The sequence below is a fragment of the Cinclus cinclus genome, chromosome 1 (assembly GCF_963662255.1).
Source record: "Cinclus cinclus chromosome 1, bCinCin1.1, whole genome shotgun sequence".
Taxonomy (NCBI): Eukaryota; Metazoa; Chordata; class Aves; order Passeriformes; family Cinclidae; genus Cinclus; species Cinclus cinclus.
In genome coordinates, this window is record NC_085046.1 from 140,719,212 (window position 1) to 140,741,578 (window position 22,367).

The following is a 22,367-nucleotide window of genomic DNA, read 5'->3' on the forward strand; positions in this document are numbered from 1 at the left end:
TTGCATTTCACTTAGGTTAGCCATAGTCAATCTAAACAAAACATTCATTTTATTAGTTTGCACAAAGTTCTTCAGGATGTCATCTACAGATAAAAGCTGATGTGTCCAGACTGGGGACAGAAGAGGTATAATTTGAAAAGAAAGCATTTCTATTAAATGAAAGAAGGAAATATATTTTAAAACCATTGACCTTCCCTTGAGAATGCGTTCCAAGCCTAAATGAACCAGTGTTGTTTTGGATGACATTTCAAAAATTTCTCTGAGGATACTGCTTGCTAAATGCTCTCCAAAAGGCAAGGGCCTGTTTGCTGTCAAAGGTGGTCTAGGGTAGTTTACATGGGCAGGTGACACTTGATAGACACTAACAGCTGCTGACTATGAGGATTAACACAAATTCTACAAAACTACCTAATCCCCAACACGTAGAAAGGAGTGCAACTACATTTTTGAAGTAAAGGACAATTTTCTCTAGTGACCTCAGGGTGTATTAAAGTAAATAATACTCAACAACAGGATATAAGGTCCTTTTCAGTTTGTAGCTAAGATTTTCAATGGGATTTGTAGTGTGAGAAGGCAATTTAGCCTTGTTTAAAAGTATTACTGTTGCTGTGTGATTTCTTAAAAAAAAAAAAAAAGGCAGCAAAGAGAATTCAGGTGCTGAAAGGTAACAGGCCGTGGAGCACTGCAAACCTCTGCCTGCAGATGGCTAGTGAGATTTTAGAGGAATGATGCCATGAACAAATAGAGTAGCAGCTTCCTTCTGCAGATCCAAAAATGCCCAGGGAAATCTTGCTTGTATTTGTAGTGAAGTCCTCTTTGTCTGACTGGCTTCAGAATGTTATTATATATGACTACACAAATACTCATTTCTTATGAGTTCCATAAAGAATTATTAATACCTCCCATTTTCATGCAGAAACCTTATTTCTGCAAGGTGGTCAGCTGAGAGTCCAAAATTCAGATTTATCCACAGAAATGGGTGTCATAAAAAATAACAAAAACAATTCCATATGATAATGCTGGTAGCATTTAGAGTATCCCAGACCCTTTGCAAAGGAGGAATAGGATAAGTCTCTCTAATGCCAAAGCCACTGGTGTTAGTACTATGGCTGTCAAAAGGATGTTCCAGCATCAATATTTGCCCATTAAACAGCAAAGAGCCACCAGATATTAACCACTTGCAACGTGTGCAGGATATTAACTAGTAACCTCAGTGTAAAGTGAGTATTATTCCCTCCTGTAAGGTGGAACTTCTTGCTCTTTGTTGTCTGTATTTATCTCAAAGTTAGGCATCTAGGCTCCCTCCAGGACCAGAGGGAAAACTATCACCCAAAAGTGACTCATCCCTTTTATGCAAAAGCAGCATTAATCACTACAGCTAGAGGCCCAACTTTTGGATAAATGAAATGCACTGAGACAAGCCTTACCCTCAGTGTTTATAAACTGACTCCAAGGTACCCAAAAACCACATCAGATCCTTTTTCTGAAAAGTGAGCCAAGTTACAGAGTCCAGCTCACACTCAGGTTTTTGTTCTCATGCTTGCACGTACCTGGTTAGGTGCTTCTGGTGGCATAGGGGATGGCGATTTGGACTGGAATGCATCCTGGGACATGAATCCAGAATCATGGGAGGACACACTGGACAGCCTCATGGGTGCCTGCTGAGGCAGATTGGAGCTGCGATAGCGATAGTGTGAACTAGGTGAGTGCGAGTGCGAGCCACTGGACCGGGAATCACTACTGTTAACGCTGTTCAGACTGCTGTGAGAGACAAAAGGAACAGAGAAAGGAAAGGGGAGAGGAAAAGACACAAGGGCAGGGTGGGGAGAGACCCATATACAGTACAATTAACATTCCACATGTCTCTAGCAACAGGCAGCATAAACCAGAAAAGAAAAATGCTGACAAATTAAATATATGTATATATATATATATATATGCACATATATATCAGTAAAGAACCATAAGCAGCTGCAGTATCCCTGGCAACCAGAGTGAAAATGGCATTTTATCTTGAGTGTCATTCAAACCTAAACCACTCAGACTTCAAACTCAAGCTAGGAATGAAGGAATTGCTACATGCCCTCCCTGGGATTTGAACAGCACTTGCTCAGAAAGTGTCTGCTGATGGTTCTCTCCTACTTCTGACTTACACTTGGCCCAGATTTTCAAAGGGATTTCTAATAGGGGGACCAAAGACATTGGAGCTCATCTAGAAGTCTGCCTCTAGGCATGCTGCTGCAGACAGCCAGCAGGGCAGTGTGTGAGACTTCTGAAAGCATCACCAAACCCCCACAATTCAGAGTACCTGGGACACGTTTTGCTCACTTGAAGGCTTCCTACCAGATAAAAACACATGACAGCACATGGAGTGAAGCCAAGCCACTGGGTATAGAGCTTTAGTTAGTAACAAGGACAAACAGAAAATTAACCTCCCAAATTATTATCCATGAAAATAAACTGAAGTGATTTTTCAAAGAAAGAGATTGATTTTTAATCCTCAGAATCCATGCATGACAGTAGAGAGAGGCCAGCTACAACATGGGAGCTTTCAGAATTTCCTGCTGGGGTGGCTGAGCAGGACTAGCAGGATGCACCGATCTGATGGCAGCTTCCTGCTCCACTGACAGGAGCCTGGCCTAAGGGATGGCCCTAAAGGACACACAGGTAAGGCCTGCACCTCCTGTACACCAATGCCATGGACAGAGAACATGTGTGAGTCAGCATGGAGCAGAGGAAGAGGAGCTCTGCTTTGTTTCACCTACACATATCAGTCTGTGACATACAGGTTTTACCATACAAGAAGATGAAATTGATTAGGAAGAGAAAATGAATTTTTTCTTCTTTTTGCCATTTTCTTTAATAGCTTCAGGATATTGCACCTTTAAGCCTGTGCTCATTGCTCTAAATATGCATGTTTTCACAAATATATATATATATATATAAATATATATATATATAAAAGTACTGACTGTTTTTTATATATATCTGCATGCAGAGACAAGTAGGTACATAGAAGTCGTGTTCACTTGCTCTGGCATGCTGTAGGCAGCTTTATTCATACACAGGGAACCTGTAGTACATAGTTCATAAAGCAAACTGAAAGGCAATCATTTGAGAGCAGCTAGAGAGGTGTTGAGCAGAATACACAACAGGGTATCTTCCTTTTCAGTAAAAGGAAAGAGTAAATGTAGACACCAGGATATGGGGTAACATACTAATAAACTGTTTCATGAGAGAAAACAGTTTTTACAGAGAAAGCATAGACAGAATCCAGTGTTTCAACATATTTCAGGACAGCATTAGACAGCATTAAACAGTCAAAAAACTTGTATCAAAAAAGCATTTCCATCTACCAGACTGATAGGGCAATTGTCAACGATGTTTTCTCCCTTTTCAAACAGTTTAACTTACTGATTAGTAACAGCTACTTAGAATAATCTAAAAAGTCACCACATGAAAAACAGAAAAGGATATTATGAATGGACAATCTCAGTGTTTAGATCAGTACAGTCTGCTCTTTGATCCAAAATGGATTCAAGAGAGCTGAATCAAAAGCATCTTCAAATTGTGTCGAGTTCAAAAGTTGTTCAGTCATGCCCATCCTTTTTAATATACCCAGCACACACTTAAATGAGTAAAGACCATGAGGGACTGCTTCAGTAAGACTTGTTATCTAAGATTTAAGAATGTATACATATCCATTTCGCAGTCTGAACTTGCCTCCCTTTGCCCCCAAACAGGTTACAAGTAAGTATTACCAACTGACTTACCTGCAAACACTAGATTTTCTGGACATGGTAGTACTGGGAGAGGATGGAGGAGTCTGGTAAGACCAGCTGTAATCAGAACCCTTCAAATCTAAAATTACCTGATAAAAGATAATCAATAGCATCAAGGATGTGGAAATTTTTCCCCCCTATTAATAGAAAACATTCAACCCTACTACAAACTTTCAGTGCCAATTGAGTCTCAGTTCTCTTCCAAAATTACGCTGTATCACATAGGAGAGCTGGTTTCATCCTTGGCTTTCACAGTACTAGCATACTTCAACACTAAGGCTGCCCAGCAAAGAAAGAAAGTTCAGATTTGAATGGGAAAAAAAACTTAAAAAGTAAATTGAAGATTTATTTTTTTGTATTAAGGATGTTTTTCCAGTTTTTGTTTCTTTTGTTCTGACTGACAAAATTATTACAGCCTTTGAGCTGAAATCCTGTAACATTTTAAACAATTAACTGAAGATTCAGTATTCATCCACAACAGAGCTTTACACTTCTAGGTCAATGATAAGGTGATTATGAAATATGACAAAAAAACTGAGTTCACATAATAGGGTTGCAGAAAATCGTCTTAGTTGGATTCATTTAATGACACACATTTTCCTATGCATTTTAAGGACAGCACTGAAAAATGCTCAAATGTTAGAATCCATCAAGCTATGCAACTCCAGCAATTTTGTGACTACAAAAAGGCAGGGATGCTCAAACATAGGGCAAGGAGATGACACCCATTTCTCACTCTCTGCAGAAATCAGGCATCTTCATACCCTTCAAAGTGTTACTGCTACCAGTTCACTCTGGTACCACCACATATTTTAGTAATAAATATTACTCAGCCCCTGAAAACAAATTTTCACAACAAAACAGGGTTTTTTAAAAAACTGCTCATGTTAAAAATGACCTTGCTGCCATAAAGCTTCTACAAAATACCACATTAAGCCACTAAACACTAGTTGTCAATATTCCTCACAACACAAAAGTGGTGCAAGCCACAAATAAAATGTTTTCCAGATAACAAGAGCTAACCTGTTCACTCGAGGATGGCAATTTGTGTGGATCCATGGTGAGACTTTTCAGGTCATCTGATATGGTTTGCAAATGGGTTATTTCTCCTAGCATTGATATTTCTTCTTCCTGAAAAAACAAATGAGCCAGGCTAACTACAACCTTGGTTTTAAAAATCAGACCTGTAACACAATATATGACCTTTATCATTTTGCTGATGACTGTGGGGATGCCCAGTGGAGCTGCCTTTTCTTTCCAAATTAAGTAATTATGAAAGGTCAAAACTATTTATTTGGAGTCTTGTAACTACTCTAAGACTGCTATAAATTCTAAGGCCCAGAAATCTTTTCTCTCATCTACAGGATAAATAAGTCTCAGCCTTCTTTTCATGACATCTTCAGAAAGAGTGTCAGTTTTGCTGCACTTGACAAATACCTAACTGTTCTATGTACACTCACTAATGTGCCCTAACAATTTTAAGCCTGAGTTTAAACAGGGGTTGAATTCATAGTTTTTAATAGTTAAGTTAAAGGCATTATACAGGTACTGAGCATTAATACATATGTGATTGATTCTGGCTCAAATTACATTGACAGCTAACTCAGATGATGATTCCTGAACTCTATACTACCACAGTAATTCCTTAGCTACCCTTTCTTCCAGGTCCTCTGAGTCTGCAATTTACCTCCTCCTCCTCCTCAGCCATGACTTTCCTAATTCTCTAACTATGGTTTTCTGTTGAGACTGATGCTCTTTGTAAGCAAGCACTAGGAACATCTTCCCAGTATGTTGGTGGCCCTTCAGAAATGCACCTCGCTTGCACGAAGCCATGAACAATTCCTTGTCAGGCTTCAGACTACCTGAGATGACGAAAATTTACTCAAACCTTTCCAAAGAACTGAAAAACTGTCATGTAGAAGGAAAGGAGCTTTCAGAAAACTTCATGGAAGCAGCCTGCAATTTGTCAGATAATGTCATTATATACACAGGGGAAGTCTTGAAACATTTATCAGTCCTGGCACTGGAGTAGGAGTAAGGAGGATTTATATTAAAATGTGATGTTAAGAAGGAAAGCAGTGGAAAAAACTGCATTTGCAATTCATGCTGGAATGCATAAAGAACACAAACTGACTTCAGTCTTTGTGCTCATTGTTTACCCATCAGTCACCCTGAAGGTATTCAGTGTTTTCCATTGTTATATTACTCCAAAAAGCCTACAAGAAAGGTCCTAACTCTCACCACTTGCTAGACAGAGATACAGGCTGGATTTTGGCTCTAGAAATTAATTCCTAAGACATAACGAGATACTCTCTTCAGAGGCTTCTGGCCACTTATCTAATCTGTGAATTGTACTGACTGAAAACGAGGAGCTCTTACGATCACAGGGCGCAGCATCGAGATGAAAGCACAGAATCGACCACGCTCCTCAATCAGAGCCTTTCTGACAGCTTGCTTCTCAGTTTCTTCAAGCAGCAGGTACTTATCATTGACATCTTGTAAAGCACTATCCAGCTGGGGCTGAATGTCACCCCGTCCTGCATGCAGGAAACAATCAAAAGCACATATTGTCAAAATTGTGCCTCTCCAGAGAAAATGACATTATTTTCAGCCAGCACTGATGCTGGATTGTGCTTCTGCAATTCGAGTCTCAACCAGCATTTTCCCTTAATTCAAATTAGTAAGGATGTTTCCCCACCCCCAATTAAATCAAGCATTTCAAAGCATTTATTTTTTCTCCTTTTGCATAGAATAGAAATCCAGCTCGATTCAAAAGGTTTCAACAAACCAAAGATGCATTTTAAATGAGGACTTTATCAGAGCATTAGCTGTAGGAACTCTTCACATCATCCTTGCTGAAAACCAATATCTTACTAACTGGGAGAGTATAAATCACTAGCCCAGGTGTACTCCTCCTCCTTCTTGCATTTGTGCTTAATAAGGTCCTTGTGAGAATTTTGTGGAGCTACTAAATGAATGAATCAATCTCCTATACAAAATGCTACTATGGGCATGTTACTGATCATTGGACCACTGGGTTCAAGTACTCTGCACAAACCAACTGCTGAAATCCTTTTCTTCATTCAAGAGTTCAAATTAAATCAAACCTCTCAACATAGGTTATATATACATACTGGACATGTATATGTATATGTATATGTCCAATATATGCCAATGGATATAATAAAATTCCAATACTTTGCAATTAAAAAGCTTCACTATGTTAATTACAGTCAACTCATAGTACCAAAACTTTCTGTGACAGCTAAGTACCTTATTCTGCACTGACTGCTTATGCTGCATCATGCCAAAAAATATTCCTCCAGGAATTAAGAGCTGCTGCTTGGATATACTATAACCAATAATGTTGCAGTTGCAAGATGTTTCCATGCAGCTTACAGCCCTAAATATTTTAAAGGACCTCAGTTGTATAGATTTCTGCCAAATCTCCCAGAATTGCCACCATATGCAATTTAATTACCAGAAAAAATAACACTGAAAAAATGGTGGGTGAGTTACAAGCAGCTACCCAAAATCAATTTTTTGGATGATAACTTTTCTGCATAGAGGATTTAAAGCTACGAACAAGAGGAAAAAAGTCTCTTTATGTGTGTAGTACACAATGCAGATGACTCAGTGTCAGGCTTACAAAGAAAAAACCTTTGCCTTACTATCATGTGTACTTCCTTAATACTCCAGAGCAAGGCAAAGTCATCAGACTTCCTGCACTGATACACACCCAGAGCTGCAGGAAAAGAAAGCAGCGATGGAAGCAAAGAGAATCACACTGGCTTAGCAGAATTACAGGCTGGATATATCCAAATCTCCTCTGTACAGAGTTAGACATAGTCCAGATAAAATGCACTGAACACCCACATGCAGAGCTCTGCAATGGATCCTGGAAGAATCACATGCAGTGCAACGTGGACACTGCCACCACCAAGGCCACCTGGTACCAAACATCCAGCAGTGTCTGATCCTGAAGATCAGTCTGGCTGCACCAATATGGTCACAAAACTGTTTTGGAAGTAAATAAACTTGAAGAACAAAGTCTGCAGGTCCTCTGCTTCCTCTATCAAAATTAGCATCTACCAGAACCAAGTTGTAGCAGAGCTTTGGGTACCTCCCTGAAGGTCCTGTGCCTTTTTTTTCTGTCACTCTCAGGAGACAAACTGGGCCTTCCTGCTTCAAGACCATTCTGTACATTTCAGGCCCTCCCCATACTCTGCTATCAGATGCAGTGATTAAACCCTTCATACTTCTCTGGAGTCGTTCTTTCAAATTCTTCAGGAAACAGAAACTTGCATCATTGCTCAGGCCCTTTTTGAGTACTGCCTGGAATTGCAATGGGTAAATAAACTACCTGTTGTTCAAGCCTAGATACTGGCTCACTACCAGGGATGTACCAAAGGTAAAATATATTAGCTGCAAACTAAATTAAACACTCATTAGTTCAGCTCTGGAGAACTGCTATAAACATTCAATTGCTCCACCATAATCATGCACATAATGCAGTAAATCCTGGTTAAATGCATTTGCTTATGCAGTGAGAACACACACACTTTCAAAGCGACTGGACACCATTAACAAAGGGGGTTCAATTATAGTGAATTTTGGTACTTTCTGTGGACTTCAGAGCAGGACATCTGGGACCAGAGAAACAAGAGCAGCCAAAACCTGGGGCAAGAATAAACCTGATTTGTACCTGTGTAATTCACTCAATTCAACAAAGTTAAGAGGATACTGTTTGGGCTGGATACTTGAATACTGTTTGTTCAAAGCATGTGCAAAACTGCACCACTCTCCAACTTCATCTGTATCTCTACAAAATTCCCATTTTATTTCTTCCAGTAAGTCACTACAGTAACAGGCACACTGCTTCTCACCAGTATTTTCACAGACCCGTTTTTATGCTCAGGGGCATTTGGGCAGTCTGTGAAAACACAGAAGCTGTCTCAGGTATAATTCAGAGCAACAAACAAGCTTAGGTGAATCATTTAGATGAGGCTGTGAAGTCAGTTGTTTACAGATGAATACAGCTCTTTCCTGGTGACTTCTCATAATTCGTCTTTTAGGAGGAGGAAAGCTCTACCAAAATCCTTTGAAAGCTCCACAATGTGGACATCAATCTAGCAAGTCTTTTGAAAGCAGGCATAGCTCTTCCCACTCCTTGAATCGCCAGCTGCACTCATCTCAGGAAATTTGAGGGATGAGATCTCTGCCTAACTGAACCAGTTTCCTTTGCGAGGCAGAGCAGAGCACATCCCCACAGCAGCACTCCTACACCCACAGAACACCAAAGGTGTGAGGGCCAACTGCTGACCACCTCTGCTCCTCAGACACCTTGGGTTTCAAGGGATTTGAATCTGCTACTTATCTTAGAAGGGAATATTGAGCACTGGAGAGCAGTGCAGTTCTTTTCCTCCTTGAACGACAAGGAGAAGGTTAATTGGCCAAGGCAGTATTTTTGACTGCAGCATTTTTGCTGTGGTCACAAGGCACACTTTCATAAGGAACATCAGCAAAGGATTATTTCCTCCAGCCCACATTCTCTGGCCTCTAGGTTATGCATTCCAAAACACTTCCAAACCAACATAACCACCACAGTGACATAAAATAGTTCCAGAACAGTCTTATCATGCAGCAGCTATAAAAGTGCACCTGGAAGGACACTCCCACCCCAGCTGCAGGCAGGTTTGAGTGACCCACCACAGCAATCAGCAACAGCAATGGTCAAAAGCATCCAATATAGTCACAGGTCACTGGTCTGAAGCAGCCTGACATGAATGGGAGGGGAGGTAGGGATGGTTCTGCAGAGCATGTGGGCTGCACCCAGAAGAAGTCAACAACCTGAACACTGAGGAGGAATTCAAATCCAGCCTTTCTCAAAGTGGAGCTCTGGTGATGCAGAGAGGAGCAGAAATGTAAGATCAGAAATTGTGGATTGAATTCTCCAACAACACAATGTTCCAACAGCCCTGTGACCTGTGGCTGGACACAGGTAGGTGACAGATAATCATGTGCAGGGAGCTGAACTGCTTCTCATCAGTAGCAGATCCAGTAACATGGATCTGCTGCTACCGCAAGGACAATCTCAGTAAGTTACCCTCACAGCAGGGGTACTTACATCTTTACCATGACATGCAAGGGCTTTAAAGGATACACATGCAATAGAATTTGCATTTTACAGTGTGAATCCTGGCTGAAAGCCTCATGCAATTTCTTTAAAAACTGTTGTTCAAAAAGAACTTTACTAAAGGAAAAATATTAGGGGAAAAGGAAAAGGCAAATCTAATATTCAACCCAATTTCATGTGTATATTTTATAAGACAACTTAAACTAGCAAAACTCTCAGCAACACCAAAGTAGAACAGTAATTTTTAAATTCTCTCTGTGCAAGTCGGACTGCTAAAGTTAATGCTGTTATTGACAGTGCAATGCAGCAAATATTGGTGAAATTACTCTTTTCCATGTTCTCACATATAGACTGTTCCCTTCCACTTTTTTAAGCATCTTCACAGAACTTGAATATTCAATACTGGACACTTGACAGAGTGGCATAATTTACACAGTATGAGGCAATGCTGAGTACACCTCTAGTCGTACAAACCAAAGCAGGCTCCAAGTCAGTTATTCCCAAACCACCTTGTTTCCAAGAGCACACCTGCTCCAGCTGCCAGAAGGGACACCTCCTTTAAATTCTACACAGTAAAGCCAACAACTAATATGGATCTGTGCTGAGAACAGAAGAATTCTGCCACCATTTATGGGAAGGTGGAAAACGTCATAACTAGGATTAACCTCAGACTCCTTCAGAAACCAAATCCAAGTCTTTCTCTTGGCTACTGGAGATCTGAGTCAGCTGCTTATGTTCAAAAGTGCAAACTTTTGCCTTTACACAAAAGCTAAGTTCCTACATGACATTTCTAGATTGGATTATGTACCAGGAAAACCACAATGTGTGGTTTCGAAAATTGGGGACAAGCAGCAGGCTCAACAAGGCCCTGCTCCAGGAGCCCAGTGGAGGCACCTCATTTGAGAGCTTGCTGATTAAATCAATCCAGGCTTCTCCCAAAGGCAACACCTGCATCACTACACTTACAAGTGCAAGTACGAATACTTTGCTCAGATTCAGAAACACCTTCATGCTTCATTCACAATGGGATCTCAAGGCAGCGACTTTAAATTTGCAAAACAGATGAAACAGCACCCCAATTAAACACATTTGAGATGTGATCAGGCAACAGGAGACAATTGTGATGCTGAATTCCAGCCCTGGACACCCAGCATGAAAGCAAATATAGTGATTTTTTTACCTATTGGCTAAGAAAGATGCATGCGATTTTCAGAAAAAAAAGGGAATTTGGATCACAGGTTACAAAGACCAACATTAAGGACTTTAGGCTCTAGACTTTAAAAGTCATATTAACAATAAGATGCTCAATTATTTGAACATCACCTTGATGACATTTCTATTCTATTTAACTTCTCTCCCAGCTGTGACAAGATTTATCTGTCCATGTTAATCCCCTTCTAAAATAAACCAGAGGTTTATCCACAATACTGGTTTTCTTCTTTTACAGTGTTCCAATTAGATGCCAAAAGAAAACAAAAAGATGATTTGTTCATTAAGATTAGGCAGTATTTTAGTTGCATTAGAAATTAAAGTCTAGGCAGTTAGTGGAGACCAGACACCATAAAGAGGCCACAGCAAGGGCTACAATAAACCAGCCACCAGGGTCACAGCATGGCACAGACTTACCCAGAGCCTCAGCTGTCAGGCAGGTGCGCATGGTGAGAAATTGCAGGACACAAAATTGACACAGAAAGGAAAATAAAAAAAAGTCAAACTGGTATTCCAGCATTCCTAGAATTTAGACATCATCATCAGTGCCAAGACAGGAGTGTGAGAAGTTTGGACAAGACTATTTTGACTTCTTCTGTTGCTGTTAAAGACAAACGCATTAGTTTTGCATCCTGATGAGCTGTTACAAATTAAACCCCTGGTTATTTAGCACACAGCTTCACTTTACAAGAATTAAACCAGTTTAGACTCCTTGGTGAGAATGTGTAAACCTGTGCTTCAGAGAAAGTGCACAACACAGATAACCAGATCTGGTCAAGAGGCACAAATCTCATCCTCTCATAGGGAAGAGGGAACTCAAACCTACACCACTCTAGGCAGGCGCTGCATGAGTAACCACAGCACTTTTTGATGTTCTCTACTGCAATTACATTAACAGATAGTTAATTAAGTTAAAACCTAATTGCTAATGCAATGTAGAAGAACATAAGAAAGATTAACTAAGATATTTGTATTTTAATTAAAAAACTTTATATAATAAAATTTTGCAATAAAACTGGCTTGCTGTCAAAAAAAGAACTATCAAGAGGCCTTCAAAACTCAAGGAACAGAAATAAATCCAAGAAATTTATTCAGTCACTGATTTAGTCACAGGTCTTCACTGCATTTTTGTAAAGGAGAGCTCACATTATAATCTTGCAGGAAAAAAAAAAACCAAACAACAAACAAGCACACCAAAAGCTCTGCAGGCACTATGGCCTCATCCATAAAGGATTTCTCCCCTGCAGCAGGTAAGGATAATTTGCTTATTAGTTTCCCTCCTTCTGAGCTGCATCTTATTGACTCCACAGAGTTTTGGCTCTCACTTCAGTCATGGTACCACACTTGATCAATTTAAAGGAATGAGGCTCCCTCCTAGGGGAGGAAGGCTCTGGCCAGGGATTCTCCCTCCCCAGCCTGCCACTCAGTATGGGGCAAGTGCCAAGTACAGAGTGCAAAGTGCTTGAATGAGGTCAGCACTTGCTTTAAGAACTGAGACATTCTTCAGTTATAATTTCATTTAAGAGCTTTATGTTTTATGGTTTAGAGTCACGGGCTTTGCACAACCATCCTTGAGAAGAGTATAATAATATGACACAGACCAGAGGATAACACAAAAACAGTTAAAAAGGCTCTAAAACACAAAGACCTCATCCTTGCTAACCAGGAGAAGGAGGAAAAGGAACTTTTGGCAGTACTACAGCAAATTAATAATCATGTTCTACAGTAAATTTAAAATCTTGTTCTATTCTCTGAATTTCATTAGAATCACAGAATACTTTCCAAAACTACTGCATACTCAAAAGGAGAGACTGTCAGTTTGGATACTCAGCATTGATGGGACACAAGAATAAATGTACTGAATGTTAAGGAAACTCTGCAGGAACTTCTACATATCTTACAGATAAAGTTCAGTTTTCTTATTAACATGTGTTATATTATTTGGAATGTTACATCCAGCAACTTCTTACATATCCACTTGGATTTAAACATTTTCCTCAAAGCTCAAACAGTGTCACATGAAGAACCTGAAAATGAAACCTACCAATATTGTTAAGAGGCAGAAGGAAAACCTATTTATTCATTAAAAGCCAAGCTGAAATACAGAAAATAGACCAAACATGCACTCCAGATTTTACGCATACATTCAGATATATTTTAATTTAATCACTTGACAATTTTTTCCTCAAGATTCATACATTTTTTTAACCCCCCCAAATGGCTACATGCAGAGCCACAGCTGCTCACTCTCTCCTGATTTAGTATAGCATCAACAGCTTCTAGCAGCTATGGATCCACTTATGAAGCCCTGACTCAGCACAAACCTAAACACAGAATTTATTTTAAGTATATGCATAATTATTCTGCAGACTCAGGTTAGCTGGGCTGACTTCTGATGGCCAATGTTTGTCTGAAAACAAAGAGCAATTTCGAAGATGTCTGCAATTCCATGCACTACACAACTTCATCTGTTCAGACAAGAGCTAAGTGTCAATGCTGGTGTAGGCAACAAGCACTAGGGGCCTGTTCCCCATGGGAACAAGGGTGTAAGGAAAACAAAGAACCTTGAAGATCACCATGAGACCTGCAGGGACTGCTTGGATCAGGGAGGTGCACCAGGATCCTATTTAAGACTACACAAATTTAGCTTCAGGTGGATTTTATTTTTTTGTATAGTTAAAGACAACAAATAGAGTGAAAATTTTCTCTGTGAAGTCTTTTGAATTAGAAGACCTTCATTTCACAGTCGTGTAACTTCACTAAAAATACCCTAGCAAACTTCCAGAATGGACCCTGGAATTCCTTTGGTTTTGTTTGGAAAGCTTGGTGTTTTCCCCATCACTTCAAGCTTTGGAAACATCCATATTACAATTAACATACTCCCTCTGCAAACTTAACTTCTAATACGTGATCTTAAATGGCCAGCCTGAACTTTCAACATGGCCACATGGAATGAGAACAGACCACACACAAGCCATGGAACAGGCAAACCCCCTTGGATTCAGCCTCTCAGAGCTAAGGCAGAGAGCCCAACCTATAGCACTCCTGCCAGGACAAGCCACACGGCCCATGACCCTCCCTCCTAAACGTTCTTGGGATGCAGTCAAGGAGCAGAGAGCTGCTGTGCATGCTGCAGCATCAGCTGTGAGAGAGAGCCTTTGCAGCCCAGCATATCAAGGCCAGGGGACACCACTGCCATGACGTGAACATGGAAACAAGAGCATTATATCTGAGCTCCTCTACCTGGAGCTGCCCAAAACAGGAGAAAAACACTTTTTCATAAGGTCAGATGGGAAATAGCAGAATAAGCTTAAAGGACATTTTTAGTAGCATGCACAGTATTGAAGCAAATCCAGAACTCAGCAAACATCCCGCTTGCCCACAGGTGATCATAAAGTTAATTCAAAACTACTTTTACAAGTGCTAGGAAGGGAATGAATTGGTTGTTTTAGAGTTCCCATAGGTCAGTAACTTTACAGAAAAATCAAAGGGGCAGGTCCTGCTTGGGGAAGAACAGAATAAAAAGATTAAGTGTGTAAAACAGAGAAACAGGAGAGTTGAAGACACAGGAAGACATTCATGCAGTCAGCCACACGCCTGCCAGCGTATTTCCCCTATAGTTCAGACCTCATTTGTGTCCTAAAGCAGAATCACTTCTGCAGCTTTATCATGCTACAAAATAACCCCCTTCTTTATTTTTTTATCCCTCAGTAGCAGCAAGAGCAACATGCTTCACTACACAGGACATTGAACAGATCTGTCAAGATGGGTACATACAGAAATATTTTCACATTTGACACTGCAGTCAGACCAAAGCTTTATTTCCTCAAGACAGGGATCAAATCAACAAAGATGGGAAAAGGCATTGGCTCCTGTTTTTTCATTCTAACTTAAGTTTGTTGATAACTTGTAAGAAGGCAAGGAGAACTTCTTCCCACCCTCTGTCTACTTGTGCTGGGGCCAACAGCTTTGGGCATTCATACTCACAGCCTTATGAGCCAAAGCCTCCTCACATCTCTCCTTCCTAGGGACCATGAGAATAATTATCAGCTCCTCAAAAATACCGCAGTTCCTCCTTTTCTCAGTACTGGCTACCTCTGAGTCCTCAGTTCTTCTACCTGCCCCATACACTCAAACCCGTCCTGACTCCTACTGGTTTTGTGCTCTGGAGACAACACCATGAGTCTGACAGCAGTTCCAAAAGGGACAGCACAGAAATACAGCACCTGCACCACAACTCCAAAAGAACATTGTAACAGCAAAGGAATTAGATTATTTAAAAAATAAAGAAAGAAACAAAACTTCAATCACATCATGGCTGCTATAACAATGATGGCAAAATGAAGCCTGTTCCACTGCTAGCTAAAAGATGTTTAATCCTGAAGGAGGACAAAAAATCAGTTTCCTGATTGTCATCATGAGACTTGGCTCACATTTGAGGAGGGAGACATGAAAGCAGAACATCCAAGGATCAAATCTGCTTGCTTTAACCACTGCTAACAGATGCAGGTAGCATCTGCAGTATGAGAAAAGTGGGTTTTTTTCCAGTCGCTTTTAAGTACTTCTCCTTCCTCTTCACACTTTACAGAAAATGACGTCTCCTCCTTCAATATTGCAGACTGATTTACTGAACACTCAGAAGGAGGACAAAGGGGAGATGGAGCCAGACACCTGTCAATCCATAGATACAGGCTCAAAAAACAGCTCCTTCTTCACAGATTCCAGACATCCACCCAAGCCATTCCATGCTTTTGTTTTTCTCAGTGCTTACCTACCGTGCACTGATGGACTGTTTGCATTACACAAGGACATGAAGAAATAAGACTAAAAAAGGCAAAGAGGAGACAGGAGGAGATATGGAAGGAATATCAGAAACTCTGTAAAGCTGTTGGTCTTAAGTTGGACATTTCATCACACAAAATGAGAAACATCTTTATGCATCACCCAAAAGTAAAATCTTATCTCAAAAAGTCACGTTCCCCTAACGATCACCATTCTAATTTAGAACACTAAACTAACAGACAAGACACACAGAACCTACTGAGCAAAGCTCCCTTTTGCTGGCTTTCATCTCTCCTTTCCTCATCTCCTATCTAAAGTCAGCTAATATTCAAGAGCAGTTTTCCAGTCATCTGGCTTTCTACCAGTGTGATTATTGACTCACCTATATGAATGGACAGGTAGAGACAGCTCAACTGTTCTAGGTAACACAGTTTCAAAATTTCAAGAAACTCCCCACCCCAGCATTTACTTTGTTTGTCCCTGGGTTCACAGTTTTTAGGCAGGAGGGGAAGGACAAGTTTCAACCTGTAGACTGAGAGCTGCTCAAAACACACTTCTGACCCAGCTGGGACGAGCCCTGAGCAGGAAAGTGAATCAAAAGTCTTGTGTACAAGCTCCCAAAGCCTGGTGGGGTTTGCAGTGATGACAGTGCTGCAGCTAGCAGTGCTGCATGTTTCCATCAAAACAGCAGTGTCACCCTGTGACAAGGTGGAGGTGGGAGAGCAAGAGAAGCATGAGATACAGCTGCTAAAAAAAGACAAATTGCCATTCAGGAAAATTCCCTTTTTCTTCTCACTCATCTTTAGTGTTCTATGATTGCCAAGTGCCCTTCCCCCCTGAAAACAGTGCATGCCACTGTCTTACAGTCTGATCAATAAAGTAAGGTTTAGGAGACTACAGGCTGTTAAAAAAAACTAAAAAAGAGGAAAACTGGCAGAAAGGAAGAACAGTGAGAAATGTTAATAGCTAGGGAACATTTACATAATGGCTTTTTTGTAATATAATTCCAGAAGATTCTAGAAAACTTTACGGGTATCTGCACAAGTCATGTTAAGAATGACAGTGTTCCTAAAAAGAAAACGTTAGCAGTAAGGGCTCTATTTTAAAACATGTTTGACTTTGCACAGTTTTAAGGCTTTTTTATAAGAACGTTAGACAGCAGCTTCAGAACATGATTTAAGTGACACATGGTAATTGTATCCTGGTACCCAAGTAGGTACCAGGAATCCATTAGAGGGGCTGGATTATTATAGCAGAAAGTCCTATCACTGTTCAATCTTTGTCAATGAGCACAGCTCAGAAGGCTGTTAACAGTACAGTATGAAACAAGTTACCTTTCTTTGCTTTCTTCTGTAGCTTCAGTGTATCAGATGATTTCTTTTTTATCTCTTGGCGGGCTTTTTTGTATTCTAAAAAACACACACAATCTCTATTATCAATACAATCAGTGTCAAAATGAGTGTTTCTCACAGAAAAGGTTACATTTAAAGACGTCAGACTACAAACTTATAGAGAACAGCTACTGTTAAAAAAGCGGCTTAGAACTCACATTTTGTAAAGCCTATACATTTGGCTTAATATAACATTTTAGGGTGTGAGCACATTCACATACCAAAATCTTTCCCAAATAAACAAAGCCTTTACAGAAATAACAACTGAGAACACAGTACAAAATTAGAGTGCTTTTCATTTCATCCACTTTCAGGAATGGAAAACAGAGATGACAGGTTTCTCAAAACATCTGTGCTCAAAAAACAACTATCCAGAAATGGCAAGGCAGAGAATATCCTGTGATCCCTCTTCAGCATGGAAGTCAGGCAGAGGAAGAGGGTGCTAAAACTCTGCCCAAGGAAGGGTCACATTGCCAGCTCCTTCTGATGAAGTGGAGCACACTGCACTTGTCCTTGTTTTCAGATGAGCTGCACATCCCAGGGGAATTAAAATCCCAGAAAAAAATATTCAACCTCTAGTGCAGGAACACTGAAGGTACCAGATATGAAAACTGATATTTAAAATAAATATATATAAAAGGCATGTATGCATGTATATACATGTAGTCATACACTTCAACCAAGGAGACTGGGGTTACTACTCTGCTGTAGACAAAAAAAACAGAAGCAGATTGATGGCAGGAACAGGTACTGTACTGAGGCTAACTGCACTCCTAACACCCAAGTTTGCCCAGTAAACTCTACATCTCACTGCAACTTTGGCCTGGGTCACCCCTACTGGCATAATCCTATGTGATTCCTCTCTCCTGCTCACTACATGCTTAACACTCTCTGCAGCACAAGGCAGGCAGCTTTTCAAGAGTCGCTGATTCAACTGCTTCTATTTGACCACAGCAATAATGGGGCAAGAAGGAAATCTTCTTTTGGCGGTCAAGCCCAGTCTTTCCCATCAGTTCCCATGGTGCTGCTGCTTCTTTCAGACACAACAAAAATCTTAAATTTTCAAGGGTCAGACAGTGGTGAACTGCAACCTTCTTTCAGCACTGGTGCTAGAGGACCACCATTCCTATTACAAGTTTTGCAAAGCCAAAGGCATCTACCAACATGCAGTTGCTGTGCATGACTTGGCTGCCTGCTGCTCATTCCCCCAGGAAATCCTCTGGAGCCATCATCACTGCAGCCCTGGGTGCCCCATGTTCCATAGCAGAGCACTCCTGCTCCCCAGGTGCACTTTCTGTAAGACATCAGGTATAAAATTGTGATGCTCAGTATTTTACAGGGCCGTGCATTCTCTGGAGGATGCTCTGGCTGAGGCATAACATGATCTCACAAGATGCTTTTAATGACACCCCAGGGCTTGGCAGGGATAGATGTGGCATCTCCAATCCTCAGCTCATACAGGGAAAGTGGGCTAACAGAGTTAAACCCAGTCACTGCTTGCCAGTCTAGAAAAACAGCCCACCCGTGTGGGTCCAGCAAACTAAACCTTCAAAATGCATACAGCAAGGGTTAAAATTTTGTTAGGTACTTTGGGAGAGCAGTGTTTTAGAAGAGAAGAACTGCTATACTGCTATACATATTTAAGCATGTCATCCAGTTCCCCAGTACAAACATGAAAAGAGGAAGCAAAACTGATATTACAATCTTACTCCTATTAAAGAATTCTTCCTCTATAACTACCTTTTGCATGGTCTTTATCCAGCTGATTGGCCACTTTCTTCCACTCTTCCATCTGTTCTTGAAGTGGGTTTATCAGACAGTCAATTAAAGCACTAATTTTGTTGAAAAAACACAAAGAGCAATCAAGTCCTGCAGATGCCCCTATTCTTACAGAGAGAGCCAAGGTCAATATTGGAGTATTTTTACTTTTTGCTGTGACAGCTACCAGTGTCACAATGTAAATATCAGAACATAAAAATGTTTACACTAGAGAAAGCAAAAGAAAAAAGTAGATTTAAAAAAAAAAAAATCAAAAATCCACATCACAAGACAACCAGAATTACAAAAGCTACTGACAGTGAGGAACAGAGGGTAAAGTGAAGGAGTGACCTGAAACAGTTCAGAGTAAACAGATTCTACTCAACTGTCACACAATTTAAATGGAAACTCTTGAGAGCAGAAAGGTTCATGCAGCCATGGAGATTGTAAACTTGAATAGCACATGTATATACACAAGAAGACAGAGCAGTTGTACAAGAGAACAATATCCTGCCCACTGATGTGCCTCACCTCACACTGGTGGAGCCCATGATACAGCACCAGTAATGCTCCAGTAATTTATTACTGAGACTGGGATCAAACCATTTAAACAGCTAACTCTGTGGTAACTGGAGACTATAATTGTGTCCTCATGGCAAATCTAATACATAACTTATTTTTAAAGTAATCACAGAATAATCACAGAATGTCTTGGACTGGAAGGGACCTTAAATGTCATCTGGTTCCAATCGCCCTGCCATAGTCAAGGACACCTTCCACTAACCAGGCTGCTAAACTATCCAACCTGGCTTTGATACTTTCAAGGATGGGGGGAAAAGGGGGAAAACGTAGCAGGTCATCAGGCAAATGGTGAAGCATCATTTTGGTTGACCTAAGATCAAATATAACTTTTAAGTCTGGTTTAAATAGGCACACATGCACACTACTAACTACAGAAGAAAGTTGTTTTTGTACAGCCCAGGTTGCACATGATTTAGCCCTTTCTCATTACCTCTGCAGTCTAACTTCAACCATAAAAACAGGATGAAAGAATTTGCATTTCCTGTATACTGCTCTGGTGAAGGTTCTTCTCTTGGCTGCAAGCTATTTGGGCTTTGCAGTAAGCTGAGGAAGCAGCACAACACTTGCTGCTGCTGCTCATTTAAAACTTAGTGACAAAGCTTAAAGTCCTGAAACAAAGACAGGACAGTTGGTCACATTGGCAGCTGCCTCCTCAGCACTGAGCAATAGGGACTGACAGTGGGAATTTGCAGCACTGAGAAGTGATTTGAGGTGAACTGGCCCAGCCCCATGAATGTGCAGTGAAACCCTGCATGTTCACAGCACCTAATGTGCTGCAGGGGGAAAACATCTACTGCTCTCAGTGACACGGGCAGAGGTCAGCTGAGACGCCAATGCTGATGAACAGCTGTAGATGTTCCCCAGCAGCACATCAAAGAGGAACCTCCAGCGCTGGGGCAGGTAGGGAGCCACTCACCTTGAGAACTGCCGGAGTTTGGACTCTATACTTCTGTGCCTCATACACATCCTAGTGAGAGCAGACCCAATCTCTCTGGTACCACCTGAAAAACAAAAATCAAAAGGCAGGTGAGACCCCGATGAGATTCCTGCCTGTGGTGTAGAGGCACAACAACCTGGAGCACGGTGCCAAGTCTTCCAGAGCAGCTGTAAAACAGGTTAATAGTAAGTGTAGAATCAAATAGGCTATTAATGGGGCAGATATCAATGATATCTGCCACTCCAGGAAGAGATTAATTCCTGTTCACCTGGAGACCAGAATCGAGCAACCAAACACAATTAAAACAGTTCTTCCAGGCAGCTTTCTGTGCCGTGACCCTGCAGCAGAAGACTTGAAAGAAAAAGGTTTGAGATGTCAAAAGCCAAGTAGCACAGCTGTCAAGGGAGTGGCCAGGCAACCGCGAACACATTATTTCCACATTTTAGAACTAGACCTAGGGGTTTCGGTGCAATTTCCCCATCCCTAGATTATTTGGACCCGATGCTCCAAGAGGGCTTGGCTGCCGCAGAGCCCGGAATCGCCAGCAGGGGGCGCCGTTCGCCACGGCCCCGCAGGACAAAATGCCCGCTCTGCCCAGGGCCCCGCCGGCTGCTCCGAGACCTCCCTGCTGCCAACACACACCCTCCCTGCTCCTCACTGCCACCAGCGATACCAGCTCCCACCCCGAGCTCCCCCTGCTCCCCACACTCACTCTCTCTGCTCCCTACACTCATTATCCCTGCTCCCCACACACACCCCCCCCTGCTCCCCACACTCACTCTCCCTGCTCCCCACACACACCCCCCCTGCTCCCCACACACACCCCCCCTGCTCCCCACACACACCCCCCCTGCTCCCCACACTCACTCTCCCTGCTCCCCACACCCACCCTCCCTCCGCTCCCCACTGCCACCAGCAATAGCAGCTCCCACCCCGAGCTGCCCCTGCTCCCACCACACATCCTCCGCTCCCCTCCCCACTCACGAGCAGTACCAGCTCCCACCCTCCTATTAAACCCCCATGGAACTTTGACTCGGTTACTGACAGCTTTGGTACTTGCTTAGCTCCCATTTGCAAGTCAATTCTACTATTTCAGGATACAAACATCAACCTTCTTATGAACTGTTTCCAAACCGTAGTACTCTCTGGAACAGTGAACATAGCAGCATCTATTTAGAAGTCTTATTTGATCATTAGAATAACCTTAGACTTGTATCATGAAGTAAAATTTTCCACAGGCTTTAAAAATAGTATTGTTCAAGTAAAAAAAAAAATCTCCCTAAGAAACTTCAACATTTTTTATAATTTTGATTTTTTAAACATGAAATCAAGTCACCATCTTCCTGCATACTTACAGGATTAAATCCTGTGCCCACAAAATGGCTCTAGAACAAAGACACTAAATAACTGGAACAAATTGTGGCTGTTTAGTATTGTTCAACAAGATAAACAGAAAGTCCTTTGTCACTTTCCTGATTACTCATGTTTTTATAAGGAGCTTTTGATATAGTATTATTTGGTAACATCAAAGAGCTGCAGCCTTGTTGCGTACAGGTGGGAAAAGCACACGGACTCCAGGCTGGATCTGTACCCATCTCTTCCAGTGATGCTGCACTTGCACAAGCTGAGACAGAATACAGTAACTCAAAAAGCAATACTGAAGGTGGGGAGAGGTATAACAGGAATCAAGTGGAGAAAGAGGACAGCATCTACAACAAAGAGTGGCTCTCTGTCCCAAAACCTGGGCATTTTTCTCTGGATCCACTACCAAATAAAAGTAATTTCATTTC

The 22,367-nt window shown here is 41.3% G+C and overlaps 1 protein-coding gene across 12 annotated transcripts in view; it reads right to left on the reverse strand.

Annotated features, from left to right (window-relative positions):
* Positions 1-22,367, reverse strand: part of MTSS1 (MTSS I-BAR domain containing 1) — a 123,688-nt gene that overhangs the window by 11,778 nt on the left and 89,543 nt on the right. For 5 of the 12 annotated variants that reach the window (XM_062503939.1, XM_062503917.1, XM_062503873.1 and 2 more), the window contains exons 4-10: positions 20,557-20,641; positions 19,041-19,132; positions 17,244-17,318; positions 6,162-6,319; positions 4,806-4,913; positions 3,774-3,871; positions 1,551-1,761 (exon numbers count right to left, since the gene is read on the reverse strand). In XM_062503939.1, coding sequence (XP_062359923.1) covers positions 1,551-1,761; positions 3,774-3,871; positions 4,806-4,913; positions 6,162-6,319; positions 17,244-17,318; positions 19,041-19,132; positions 20,557-20,641 — 827 coding nt within the window. Of the gene's footprint in view, positions 1-1,550; positions 1,762-3,773; positions 3,872-4,805; positions 4,914-6,161; positions 6,320-11,544; positions 11,557-17,243; positions 17,319-19,040; positions 19,133-20,556; positions 20,642-22,367 lie in introns of all 12 variants that reach the window. The other 7 variants (XM_062503935.1, XM_062503864.1, XM_062503899.1 and 4 more) reach the window with 3 other exon arrangements.